The 15,247-nt window shown below is 36.9% G+C and overlaps 1 protein-coding gene across 1 annotated transcript in view; it reads left to right on the forward strand.

Moving 5' to 3' along the window:
• The window catches only part of LOC136763188 (gamma-aminobutyric acid receptor subunit beta-2), a 70,285-nt gene that overhangs the window by 41,347 nt on the left and 13,691 nt on the right, over positions 1-15,247 (forward strand). The window contains exon 6 of the mRNA XM_066716997.1: positions 14,040-14,177. Coding sequence (XP_066573094.1) covers positions 14,040-14,177 — 138 coding nt within the window. The remainder of the gene's footprint in view (positions 1-14,039; positions 14,178-15,247) is intronic.

A 15,247-nucleotide genomic window follows, 5' to 3' on the forward strand; every position in this document is an offset into this window, starting at 1 on the left:
AAGACATTGATATCGTATATATTCCATAACAGCTGAACAATTTAAGCAAGACACTGCGGCAAGTGAATTAGAAGGGAGATAGATTTGTTTTCAACGGCAGAGCCGACAGCAGTAAAGGAAGCTGTAATATTCAGTGCTGTTTGTCAAAATGAATTGTATTAAAATGGACTGAATTTTTACTGGGCCGGGCTGAGAAGCAAAAGCCTTAATCTGCTCTAATGTCTTGAACCACAGGGGGTTTTATTACAAAGAAAGGCATTGCTGTTGCTAACCTGACCACACAAACTATCTCCTATGTTTGCTGAGTGAAATCGGCATTGATGCTCATGTCCTGGGAATTTACTTTTATGAATCACATTATTTTCTTACAATCATTTTCTGCGGGCAGATATGGCAGAAAACAAAGAGGATCATTTTCTTTAACAACTGCTGCTATCGAATATGCATGATTTGAATCATAACCACAAAAGAAAGACTGCTGATTATATATACGATGGGGAAAGTGATCGATATATTTTATAGGATAGTGATAAAAACACCCATATCTTCTAATAACAGTCATGAGAGCAATATGGAAAAACTTTTAAGAGAGACAGGACAGACAATGATTTAGTACGTGTCATTTCTTACTTTGAAACTCAAGTAAACTTTTACATTACAAACAGGATATTTAATATCACAATACGCCTCATCTGTCACATATTAGATTTGTTCACTCTGCACCTATAATTTAAGCCTATTGTATCCAGAACATACACTTTAATAGATGAGACTAAACTAAACTTTCTTTATGTTTTTTGAATAAGAAAAATCTTGGCAGGGATTTATATGAGCTTGTTATGAGCAAATTGGAGATATTTCTGTTTCACAGGTCTTGTAACACACTCTGTTATTTAAAAGATATTTCCAACACAGCCAAATAAACAGGTGAACCAGTTAATAAAGAAGTGCAAGGGATGGTGAAAGGGTATATTAATTTTAGCAGGATTTGTCTAAATATAGCCTAAGGCTTTGGTCAAGACAACTTGACCAAGGGAAAGCATAATGCCCTCACAGGAGCATTAATGCCATGTCAAATTGTATAAGATGTGCATAATAAACTTAAATTGTACCTGTTTTATTTTATCAGCAATTCATTTTATCATAGAAACAAATTCTACTTATATTAAGATTTTTCAAAACTTCTCTTTAACCACAGTTCAGTGCAATAAGTCATTTAAAAAATAATAGAACCAGAAGATGTGAGAAAAAATCTCACGCAACACTAGCTAATTTTGTTCTTACTCACAAAGCTCGTCACCTAATTTGATGACTGACTTATTGTTTATTGCAGCAGCAACGGTGTAAAGTGCATTTCTAATGCTTCTGCTAATAAAAATGGAAAAACACATGAGGCCTTTACTGTTTTATCCGTGTCCCCAGTGTCATGAATCATGAAGCTGCAATTTGAAACTGCAGTGGATCTATCTAAAAAATATGCTTTTTGATCACATAGCTGGCAGCAACAATATAGCAGGAGAGAGGCTGACACTTCCACAGATCGAGCTCCTTTTGTGCAGCTCCTTGTTGTACTCCTTCTTTCGTTGTCAAGCTTTTCTCTAGAGAACTTTGAAGTTTGATCTCACAATCGTACTGAATTCCTTCTGCAGAACCTGAATAAATCCAGACCATGAACCAGTTTGTTGCACTAAGAAAGTGTAGCATCCTTGAAATACAGTGCAGTAATTAATGCTCAAATTAAATGTTGGATATTTTGTTTATTGAACTCTCTGCCACTGATGACCACTCTGCACTAAGATCTGGCTCATTCGTCAAGAGACTCTCTTTGGGTTTTGGAATTGGTGTATTTTTGTTTTAAATGTTATTAGTTTAATATTGAGGCATTTTTGCCACTCCAGGTATTCCCTGGAGTTTGGAGGAGTCAGTCAGCTGTAAAATAAAACTTACTTTTAACTTAATATTTCAAAACTGACAAAAACATCAATAAAGGCTTTCTTCGGGCATAAACAACTGAAAATGTATTTGATGTTTAAACATGGAACACAGCTAACTTGAAATGTTTTTTGTTTTTTTCCTCTCAATTGGCATGCACAATAGTGATCACGTTACAAAATATAATCAAGCAGTCTTGCTCAAATGTTTATTTAGGTCCATTTAGCAAATGAAGTGTAAAGCACATAGTGTTCCTCATTCCACTTAATTTCTCTTAGTAATTATTCAATTATGAAAAAGAAATGCATTCGAAAATTAATCACAATAAATTTTCTTCCTGTAATTTGCGATGGGTCACTGCATACCAAACAGATTAGGAACACTGCAAATTACATCATAAAACAGTGCATTATAAATCATTATTAGATGTCCCAAAGCCAGGAAATAAAAATCTAAAAAAGGAATGATGATTTAAATGCATCAATAGTTGTTCATTTTATTAGGCGTAAAGGAAGTCCAAGAGGTTAGTTAAAAATAGGTTTTTATTACCAGGGACACAATTATTTATAAATATACTTATAAAGGCCAATCTCTGCTTAGAACCACAAAGACTGACAACTCTAATTTTATTTGCAAACCAGTAGTGCATAAAACGTCTCTATTCTACTCATGTATATATATATATATATATATATATATATATATATATATATATATAAAAATCTGCCTGACTGGTTTTCGGAGTAAATAAAGCATGGTTGTCCCCAGAAGTGATCATTTGCTGGGAGAATAAATACAAGTCCCCAGAGGACACCTCGCATGTACCTTTTCTGAAATGACTCAGGCTCACAGCTTAAGACAAGAGAATACACAGAACTGTGGAGAATTATTCAGCATCCAGATGTTGTCTCTTTTCTAATTACACTCAGAATGCAACATCTAGGTGTGGGTTGTATGTGTGTGCGTGCGTGTGCGTGTGTGTGTGTGTGTGTGTGTGTGTGTGAATCAAGCTAACTGATTCAAAAGCTGGGAATCCGATTTTGCATTATTTAAACTTCAATGGATTGCAATAACTTTGCTTAGTACATTCTTGACCTCCAACACATGAAGCCTGATTGCACCAGGTTCTTATATTATTCCCTTTGCTTCATCCAATAATGAAGAAAGTCCCCCAAATGTTAATCCATGAAAGGTCTGCACGTATTCTCATCCAATTCCTTGATGTAACCAATAACTGATTGGTCTATAGAATAAAAGATCTAGTTTTATTTGTGGATATCAATGACTAGTTACAACTCAATGATGGGCCAATAGCTTATATTTTGTATAATGAATGAAATAAATAAACGACTGATTCTCAATTGAAGATATATATCAGTAAGGTTACTGACTCTCACTGTTATCCTTTAAAGAATACTACTACTAATAATAATAATAATAATTATGGACAGAAGGGACTGGCTGTCTTTGGTATGAATTAGGGCTGCACAGTCTGTTTCCCCTGATAGACATAAGCATAATTAACCTTCATTTTGTCAGAAAGCAGTAAAGGCAGCTGTTAATGGGTCATCCTTTCATGACCTTTGTGTCTCTGCTTAGTTAACAACTGTCCCTTCATGGTGATCAATACCACACTTACTTCCTGAAAAAGGTTTTACTTTAGTAGGTCCATGAGATGGTACACAAAAAAGACAATACTGCAGACTCAAATCTTTGCATGAGCTTTTTAGAAATGTCACTAAATTCATGTAATATGAAGTTTCTCAGAGGGTCTTGCAAATAGTTTTGTTTTCTTCAAGCAAATGGGCTTGTGAGCAGAAATGGGATCCTGAAATGCTTTGACATGTAGTAGTTGTATTTCCCAACTGATCTTGTTTTAATTTGTTTTATTTTTTTCTATTTCTGTGATCCAAATAAAATACCAAATTAAAAAGCTGAAGCTAACATGCAATTCCATTTTAAAAGCACAGAGAATATAAAACCCCATTATTGTTTATTGAAGGTGAAATACCTTAACCGCTGTCCTTAAGTGTCCTCAGACAGATTACAGATTTCTGTATCAAAGGCATAAAAACAATAAGGCTTAGTTCAGCGTGAATTAGCCTCAACATGGGAGCCACCTAAGTTTCAACTAGGTCACCTGATATGGGTGCTAGCCCATATTTATACTATCAATACTTTATTTAAAACTAATACTTCATCATACACAATATTCATATTTTTCCTATGCAGTATATATTTAATTTTGTCATGCTGTGTTGCGTTGCAGTGACCGGAAATGACCGAATATGCCTTATAAAGTGTTGCGGTTTTTAAAAACACTGTGTCACCCTGTCAGCTCTGAGAAAAAAACTCATAACAACACTTCCTGTTTCTCTGTATCAACTATACCTTATAATTATGTCTGATGTACCCCACAGCAAGTACTTTCTTATTTTGAATTCAGTTTAAATTGCAATTCAGTCATTTCCCCTGTCACATTTTAACTATCACCTTGTTTATCAGCTGACATAAATTATTCTGTCCCCTTTTAAACTGTCAAATTCAGTGAAAGGGTTGTTGAGGAAGTAAAGTTGAGAAGTAAAATGCAAATTGATGATGCAAGCAGGGCTTTCAGACAAGAAATAAACCCTGTCATATTTCTGTCACGAATGAGTTCTTGTTGGATAAACTGACATGAATAACAGCACCTGCCACTGGACAATATTTTACGATATTAGCAGTATGATATCTTGGCTAGGTGATCACTTTATGTAATGCAATTCGGAAGCCAAATATTTTTAGTACTTGCAACAATTCAATTACAATCTGTATAGCTCAGGGCAAATCACTGGGTTAAATATGACTATGTCTGTTTAGGCTTTCAGACATGAGCTGCCTAGAATGATCTCAACCCTGAACTTTCAAAAATGAAAATGATAACTAATGACGTCATGCCAACACAATGGCACACTTAGACTATGATGCATGGTTGCCCTAGACTTGTTATGAAGGAAGTAAAAAACAAAGCTTGATGTTTACATACTGCTTATAAAACCACAGGGTTTTCAAAACATTCTCAGGAAAGACAGCTTTGCAGGAATGTCAGTCCTGTAGTCGTGGTGGTGGGCAGGGATTGCTTAGTGTACGTTGATCTATTCCTGCTCCTTCTACGTACAGAATACCTAAAGCATCTATGGCGATTGAAACATCCCTCACTCACAAAGTCACTCTCATCACAGATTCGCCCAAATCCAGTAATCAGAAACAGTTTGTAAACTAGGATGTGGTGTTTGCTTGTTTTGTAAGTGGGTATACAAAGAAAAGAAAACCTCCCGGCTCTATACAACATGTGACTTCAGCACTCTGAGTAGTTCCACAGCTGAGGAATTAAATGCATATTTTGCACTTTGTTGGATTAAAAAAAAAAAAGAAGAGAACAACAGTGAGTGGCCTCTAAGGGCTGTTACTTAATATTTCTGTAGTGACCTTTTTAACAACAATTTGTCTTTTTAGGGGACTGGAGACGATATCCTTGCATTACATCAAATATATTTTTACCATTGGCTGTTCTTGTACTTGTTTAGCACTATTTTATCTGTGTATGAGAGAGGTTTAAAATGCATATCCATGGCACTGCACTTATTATTATTATATTTGGTGCTTCTGCTTGATAAAGGTACTTTTTGCAAAGAGCTGAAAAACAAGCCACACAGAATATTGCGGGATTTTTTTTGTTTTATTGCTGCTGTAAATATTAATAGAATCACATTCTGAGGGACAACAAGAACATAAGGTAACGAAGACCAGAGCCGAGTGCAGAGGGATGTGTTAAATGGAGAAAGAGTGGTGTGCAGGAGAAGAGCATGAGGACTTGAAGTGGTTCAGTGTTTTGCTGAAATTGAACAGCATGACTAAATGGGGGATTGAAGTGTTTATTGGAGAAGGACAATTTTTGTTGCGTAGCTACAGAATCTCCTGAGTGTTTCAGGTGGGGTTGCTTCAGTAATGGCTTCCTTTGTGCCACCCTGACATCCAGGCGAGATTTGTAGAGTGCTTGGGATATTGTTGTGACATGCACTACCTGACCAATCTTGGCCATAAAAGCTTGTAGCTCTTGTAAAGTTGCCATTGGTCACTTGGTAGCCTCTCTGATCAATCGTCTTCTTGCCTGGTCCTCTAGGCAGGGTCATGGTGGTGCCATACACCTTCCACTTCTTAATTATCATTGTTGACCGTGCTCCAAGGGATTTTTAAGGCTTTTGATATTTATACCCATCCCCTGCTTTGTGCCATTGCCATTTGGTGCTCATGGTTGAGTCTTTGCTTTGCTTTGCTTTGCACTCCCCAGCACAGGGAACCTATAGGAACTGATGAATTGATCCAGAAATCATGTGAATCACTACAGATTAACACAGGTGGAGGCACTTGGTGTGTGATTGTGTGATTGGCGATTGGCTATACCAGATCTAATTAAATTTTTATGTTTAATACATTTTCCATACATTTCTAGAATATTTAATTCACTTGCAAGTTGTTGGGTAGGATGTATATTTACATTTAAAATAATAATAATCTACAGCATTTTCATTACAGACTTTAAGGAAACAAAAGTTGAATATTTTGGAAGGGGTGTAGATTTTCTTTAGCACTGCGTGTGTGTGTATATATAACATATATATATATATATATATATATATATATATATATATATATATATATATATATATGTTTCATTAAATTGATGGTAAAGAAAATGATCAGCATGCCTTCCTTGGTTAAACATTTTCTAGTGCCAGTGCTTTATGTGAGCATGTTGCTTGATTTTGTGACTTTTTAGATTGTAAAGAGCTTTTGTAAATTTTTGCTGAAAGCCTTTCCTTCCAGTGGGACCTGTGGTTTGGAAAGTGCTCTGAAGCGATACGGAGTGGAAATCATTGCCTTAACAATATATTAACATCACGATGCTGACAGAAATAATGGCCCATTTAGTTTATATTTCCATGTCTTTTTGCATAGTGAATTTAATTTCCCATTTGTCAGGTAGTTCTGTGATGGTGATGAATAGCAAAGACTACAGGTGATAATGACAGAATTGTACTACAACCCAGGACATTCTTTGCTCATTTACTAGTTCATTTTTTAAACAAGGGGGGATTTCACATACCGTTCTTTTTCTCTTTGTGTTTATCAGTGTTTTGCAAACAAGACAGCATATGACCCCATGTATACTGGCATTATTTTGTTCATGTAACACACTTGTAACATTTACAGGCAGGCTTGACTTTGAGAGCATTTCAATTCAATGACATCTTAAATAATAATGAAAAAAAGGAAAGTAAAGGGTCAGTATAAAGAGTTGCTTTTGTTTTATACTAAAGGAATACAACATTTGGCCTGGAGGAAACCTTGACATCAGAGTGCATGTAATGTGCTGTAGATCTGCTCAGTATAAAGGAATTGGGTTGGTACATTGTGATGTCCAGTGCATTGTATTTTTGCTTTAGATGCATCAGTCCCCTATGACATAAGCTTTTCCTTTCCAAATCTGAAAAGCAATACAGATGGGAACTGGGTGGAGAAATCTAGCTCTTGGCTGCCGGATTTAAAGTTGATTTAATTGGACACTAGAAATGAGATTAAAGGAACTTCAGACTAGTACCATGAAAAATTAATTTGTACTGAACAAACAGTGGACGCAAAAGCACATGTATGAGAATAGGAGTTTAGCTATTTGGATATATCCCAATGCTTTATTTTTCACACATTTTTACACATTTCAATTTCCTGAAAGTATGCATCTTAATGTTCAGAACATATGAACAAATAGTTATTCCTACCTTGGTGTTCCTTATAATTACTGTATTGTTCAAAGGCAGACAATTACAGGAAATATGGTTGAACAGTAGCTGGCAAAAAATTTAAATGGCAAAAAGAACAATATTCAGTGTGGTAATGATAGATTGAACTAATAGAGAGATCAGGCCATTCAAAACTCATTGTGAGTGTCTTGTGTCTTGTGTCAGTGTCTTGAACTGAATGCGTGCCGCTATCGGGAGCCAGTGGAGGGAGCGGAGCAGTGGAGTAGTGTGTGCAAATCGGGGCAGAGAGCGGCGGGTAGTAGTTGCAGGCAGGCCGGCCAGGAGGGAGTTGCAATAGTCCAGGCGGGAGAGGACCAGTGACTGGACGAGCAGCTAAGTCAAGTAGTCATTGAGGCGTATGTTGCTCAGGAAAAATCTGCAGGTGTGTGTCAGCATGGTGATGTGCTGGGTGTAGGAGAGCGCAGGATCGAGGGTGACTCCTAGATTTTTAGCTACAGAAGAGGGAGAGAGCGTCGTAGTTTCCAAGGGGATTGAGGTGGAGAGGTCAGCAGAAGGTGAGGAAGAGGGGGGAAGAAGAGGAGATCAGATTTGGAGAGGTTGAGCTTGAGGTAGTGTGGTAGGAGGAGAACCAGGTGAGAGCAGTCCCAGAGATTCCAAGGTCAGCGAGGCAGGAGAGGAGGATGGAGTAATCAACGGTGTCAAATGCTGCAGAGAGATCGAGGAGGATGAGGAGAGGGAGGCCGCCTGCGCACAGCTAAGGGAGTCAGTGACCGCCAGGAGAGCCATCTCAGTGGAGTGAGCTGTGCGGAAGCTGGATTGCAGAGGATCAAGAAGTGAGTGATGGGAAAGAAATGCAGAGAGCTGGCAGTGGACAGCACGCTCGAGGGTCTTTGAGATGAAGGGGAGTAGGGAGACAGGGCGGGAGTTCTGAGGAGAGGTGGGGTCAAGGGTAGGTTACTTGAGGAATGCGATGACAGCAGCTTGTTTAAATGCAGAGGGGAAACAGCCAGAGAGGAGGGAGGAGTTGAGGAGGGAGGAGATCAAGGGGAGAAGATCAAGAGCTGTCGCTTGGAAGAGGCGAGTGGGGAGAGGGTTCAGGGCACATTTTGTGGATTTTGTGACCTAGGAGAAGAGAGGAAAGTTCAGAGTCCGAGAGAGGTGAGAATGAAGAAAAGGAAGCTTGGCCGGTGGGAGGTTTGGGTGTGATGGGAGAGGAGGGGGGACTGTTGAAGAGCTTGCGGATGTCTGTGATCTTGGAGGAGAAGAAGGAGGCGAAATCATCAGCAGTGAGAGATGGGGGAGGAGGAGGGGGAGGGGGGGCAAGGAGTGAAGAGAAGGTGGAGAAGAGTTTGCGGGGGTTGTTGACAGTGGATTCAAAGAGTGATTGGAAATAAGACTTCTTGGCTGAGGTGAGTGAGGAGGAGAATGTAGACAGTAGAGAGCGGTAGACTTTGAGGGCAGCTGGGAGTTTGGACCTCTTCCATTTCTGTTCAGCGGTTCACAGACTGGATCATTTTTGGTTATTTTTAGTTAAGTTTTATCGCTGTATTATCAAACTACTCTCTGCAGTCTAGTTTGTCAAATAGATTATGGAAATACTGCAAATGACCTCATGAAACTTATTATGCTAGTGTATTTCATACAATTACAATTAGTACACTGTCAATGAGGTAGATAATGACTTAATTGAACATATTGATCATGGAAACCATAAGATGAATTGAACTGCAGAGAATATCCTCAGTATCACATCAGTCATCATTACAAAGACTCCAGTGTTGTTTTGTTATTATTGAGACAAACACATACAGTATATCAAAAAAAACCTGATAGGATTTTACTTTAGTGGTTTATTTAGTAAAGGTATTGAGAAGATCATTATTAATCCTAAAAATAATAAAGATATATATATATATATATATATATATATATATATATATATATAGATAGATAGATAGATAGATAATCTGAGTTTTGTTGTAACCTGTGACCCCATCTAGATGAACAATGAAGAATAAATAAAACTACAACAAGGTTATTGGTTTATTATTATGATATCTATTGTCCACATCACAGCAACAATCTCCTATGATGTCAAAACACTTAAAAAAGATAAATTAATAAATCATTCTTCTGGAAGAAGTCAAAGGAATACAGTAGCCACCCCACAGTGCCCATGATGGATTTACTGTAAATAAAACTGAAGAAGTACAATACCTTTTAAACATCAAACATATTTAAAAATATCAAGTATGTAGTAGTTTATATTACCAAAAGTGAGTTGTTGAGACACAGATGAAAATACATCTTGTAGCCTGCGCAGCAGAAGTGGCAAGAACTGTAATGATTGATTTTATTTCCCTTTGCTTACAAGAAGCCTGTTGCCTGAACTCGAGTAACAGCCTTGTTCCAAACCCAATAAAGTGATGTTAGAATAATGACAGAAATCTGGGGGCAAGAGATAATTTACAAAGTCAGACTCAGAAACACAATGGTACAGAAACAATGGAGTTAATGGGAACTGAGACACAGCCCATATGAGGTAAAAATTTGGTGATTTGTTTTGCCGTGCTGTAAATTGTTACATAGACCTCTGTATTGGAAACAAAATACTGCTGTGAATATTGGAAATGATTTAGTCTATAAAGATTATGCTTATACACCTTATATTAACTGGCAATTCACAATTTATTAATATCGAATAAATGAAATTAATGTGTAAAGTATACATTCATACTTCACTTTGACATTATTTATTGCTTTGTGCACAGTTAATGGCATAGTAATCCCCCATCATTTCAAATATAAACATCCTAATCCTGGAGTTATTTAAAGCAAATGAATCCTGCAGATGTAAATAATACAATTATAAAATTAATAAAACGTTAAAAATATAACAGACCTGGAAACAACAACACAAAACAAAACAGAAAAGCATTATTTGCCAGTTAATACAGGATATTTCAGCAAGTAGAAGCACAGATGCTAGATGCCTTCATTTCTATAAATAGAAGTATTTAAATATATAAATAAATAAAATGGGACAGTGGTTAAATTGTGGATGGATTGGAAGGATAACTGCCCTTGGTCTGAAATCCTGAACCCCCTGTAAATCAGGATTACAGATGTTCTCTTAATGTTTTGGTTACTTATGTTTTTCAAGGAATCTGTCTATGTTAAGTCTCCAACTCTTGTGTACTTTATATGTACCAGGTCAGCTTAAAGACAGGATTTCTCAAAGATGAGGTCAATGTAATTGTTTTAATACGACTTGTTTTCTAGGTTAAGCTGTTCACGTGATATATGATGTGTATACTAGGGAAGTCATTGCTCTTGAAGATTATGTATTTAATATTCAATATTGTAACTTTAAGTTTTACATTTCATTGTCATTTGATTTTATTGTCCAGCCATAAAGCCACAAAAAAGAAGATGTGTTTCTTCCAGTGGTATCTTGAACCTTGAATTATTAAGATAATACACTGTTTTTGGGTGCTTTGTGAACCCTGTGTCTTCCTCTATGGAAATTTGAAACTGCACACATTGAATCCTCTTCTCACCATGTGAAAATGTGTAGTTGCACTTTTGATACAAATTGCAACAGATTTAATGAAAGGAAGTCTCTACGAGAAAATATGAGGGAAACATTTTTGTGGGTAAGCATGATTATCTTGCCACTGCATAATGTTTAGACACATCATTTGTTTGACCAGTGCAGTAGACCGGTAGAACCCAATTATCCTTCTTGTGCAAATAGACTGAGCCCGGATTCAAGAGCCGTGACAACTGCACGGATATGCAGAGAGATTATGGAGAGATCCCCTATCAGTGTTTTATGGGTTGATGTAAAATCACTTTTGCAAGCATTATTTAAAGTAAAACTCAGTCATTTATAAATGTAGTCCCAGTCCCATTCACTGCCCCAGTATCTCCTTTCGCATCAGTTTCCTAGACATTGAAGTGCACAGAAATTGCAATAATTTCTCATTGATGGATATTTATGACTTTACAGACTGACAATTTAGGGCACTGATAAAGTTTGTATTCGTTTTTTTTTTATATATATCTAATCTCATTTTAAACCTACATCATATAGATACCTTATGAAAACTTCTATATAAACTAACAGGTTTTGGAAGGGTTTTATAGTTACTTCAGACAGGAGCAGACAGGAGCTCGCCCAGTTTCCTAATCAACAGAAGACTTTAAACCAGTAGATAAACCCAATTAAACCTACCATGCAGTAAGTTTTATTCCACATTCTGTTATCAATATAAGACTCACACATGGTAGTGTACATAAACCCAATTATCTCTGTAACATCGCAGCTCTACTCATAGTTAGTGCACAATACAACAGTTCGTAGAAGATCGAAAGATCGTGTTCATTTTAATCTGTTTCACAATATTTTGTTCATACCAGTGACATTTGTTTTTTTCATTTGTGTATACGTTTTTGATTCCTTGATTCTAATTCTAATTTTGAATTAGCAGTATGCATGTATACAGTAATTAGGTATTCAAGCATTAAGAAGTGGTAGGCAGTTCCATGCACAAGCAGTATAGAAGCCAGAAACCAGTAATTTCCTTAAAACATCTCATATGTTCATTATTTATTGCATTCCCTAACTTTGTGTGCAGTAAATAATAAAGGCTCAATAAATAATGTATGATAAGCCTCACTTTTGAAACCTATTGTGTGCCACAATAACCACAGTTGTTTTGATTATTTTTCTATTATTGTACTTTCTGTTGTTGTTGTTTTATCATTTTCTTATAACTTCACAAAATGGTGGTCCTCCTCTAGGTGTAACATTGCTTGCTAAAGAGGACTTTTCTGGCATTCTGACACTTGTTTTGGTTTTTCCAAATAAACTTTTTGAAACATGATGATGCACGCTCAACAGAGAGGAAAGATGCAGAAAATATGACCCGTAGCCTACGTGGCATGAAATCAAGACTCAAGCAATGCTCTGACATTTGCATGTAAAACTAAAACCCCTAATTCTCAAGAAAGACATTATTGCAGCCTGAGATGAAAACTCCTGACATTGTAAACATATAATCCCATATGATAATATCTGACAACCAAGTGACCACTTATATCTGGTAATTTAGAGTTTAGTTATATGTATTATTATTATTATTATTATTATTATTATTATTATTATTATTATTATTATTATTATTATTTCCAACATTCTGACAGTTGCATGTATGATATCTTAAATAAAAAAATATTTATTTTCAGTGCAAAGAATAAAGATGGTGTTAATAAGCTTACAGCTGGTGGGAAGGGGTTATCTCTGCAAATGGCTTTTTATCCTCATGTCTCTATTTTACGAAGCTGCATAACCCCGACTCTGGATACTCTGACAAGGTGGATTTATATATTTGTTCTTGCTTTAAAAGGCTGGTGTGTGTTAGTCTGTTTTTGTCCCTGTGGTGTTTCTCTCTCGGTTCTAAATATAATCCCTTTTTACGCCCCTCGTTGCCTGAAAACAAACAATTTGTCTGCTCGTGCACCAGGAGAGACAGAAAGGGTTTAACCGTGAATGGGCCGGCTGGCAGACTTTAAAATGTATTGACTGCAGTATACTCTGCGATCACGGGAACAAGTGCCCCTCTTTCATTAGTGTCTTTATTTTCTTGTGACTGCACTAAAAATAATGACCTTTTGAAAGACATGAAAAGGACGGTTTAAACCACCTGTATTAAAAGAGCTAAGAGACTTTCTTAGTCGACAATTCGCGGAAGCAAGTGGATGAGGCGCTTAATCTGGTTATAAAGCTTTAAAGCTTGAAAGTAAAAAAAATTGCCTTCGGGTATTTCCTGGGAGCCCTAGGTCAAGAGCTGCAGCACAGACATTTCTGTGGACCAGGCCGAGCAGCTTGACACTGCACGCCGTTTTACCATTTGGAGTTCTTTGGTTTGACACATCAGAGATCAAAAGACATCATGAATAGATTTACTGTATTTTTGGTCTCAGTTTAATCAGTTCTGAACTTTTTTTCTTGTAATGTAAATGTTAAATAATCTGAATACTATAAGTGGCTTATATTCCCCTAAGAAGGAAAGGATACAGTTAAGGAGGAATTTTAATTTAAGTAGAGGTCAAATAATAAAAAAAACGTTCTTTAAACTTCTCAGCACAATATTTATAGTACATTATGCTTCTATTATCTGATGATGCATAATAAATATTCACAATATACCTATTAAACTTGGGTCGGGAATCTACTGCATCCTTTCTTCTCCGAATCTACCAAAGGGTTAATGGACTGATGGTTTGTGTATCTCCCCACAGATGGCTACACCACAGACGACATTGAGTTCTACTGGCGGGGTGGCGACCATGCCGTGACCGGTGTGGAGCGGATAGAGCTGCCGCAGTTCTCCATTGTGGACTACAAGCTGATTTCCAAGAATGTGGTGTTCTCCACAGGTACGTGCAAGGGATGATAAATTAATTTGCATGCAACGTTCAGTCGTTAAATCCCGTAACTATGTTGAAAGGTGCACATCAAAACCAGCAGTTGTTTCTTCCTTTGACTTTGTATTTTAACAAATCAAATGTTGTCTCCACTTTAGTGACAGAGCTTTGTGATGCTTCCTCAGTTTAGGAACACAGGCTTTTTTTTCCCCTTTTCTTTTTTGTTTAAATGACTAGATAGATTACACCTTTTAAAGAGAAGATCGATGCTGGTTTCCCATTTCAGGTAATGGGTCTGTCTCAGTCCACTGAAAGAACAGTAAACTAAATTGTTTTCTAAGCAATCTGGGAATCCCAGTACCTGAAGTATAAAAATCAACAGCTCTGCCACAGCTGTTTCCATCAGAGTCCATTTTCCCAAGTCATAGGATGCCTAAATTACAGACAAATGGTACCAAATTGAGATTGAGATACTGGAAGTTGTGCTCCCCCTACTTGCCCCCCATCCCCACCCCCTCTCCTGGAAAACAAAATGTATTCTTCATCTACTACATCAAATAAACATTTGCAGACATCATCTTGTATCAGATCAAGAGTCTTCTTCCTAAGTGTTCAGGAGAAGCAGGCATATGGGGGTTACTGAAGTGTAGACAACAGTATGTCATTATGTACATGCTCAAACAATGTGCATTCAGGATACTAAGTAGGGGACTGCCTCCAGCTCAGTTATCTCAATACTAATGCCGAGGCATTCATTCTGAAGTATGTCAGTATCCTATAGGAAATGCACCATATATACTGTTCATCAACGCCAGCCATGCATGCATTACATAGACTGCATTCTGAACACCGTGCAGAGAGAGAGAGAGAGAGAGAGAGAGAGAGAGAGAGAGAGAGAGAGCATAACAACCACTTTAACAGGTTGGAGCATGTGAATAAAGTCAAAGAAGGCTGATGCTGAAAAAGACCTATCTTTAAGCCCTATAAGAAAGAATTAAAATACTACTTCTATTAATAATAATACACAATTATAATAACAACAAAATATAATAAGTCAATATATTCCAACCATGCATTTTAAT

Source organism: Amia ocellicauda, chromosome 11 (genome assembly GCF_036373705.1).
Source record: "Amia ocellicauda isolate fAmiCal2 chromosome 11, fAmiCal2.hap1, whole genome shotgun sequence".
NCBI classification, from domain to species: Eukaryota; Metazoa; Chordata; class Actinopteri; order Amiiformes; family Amiidae; genus Amia; species Amia ocellicauda.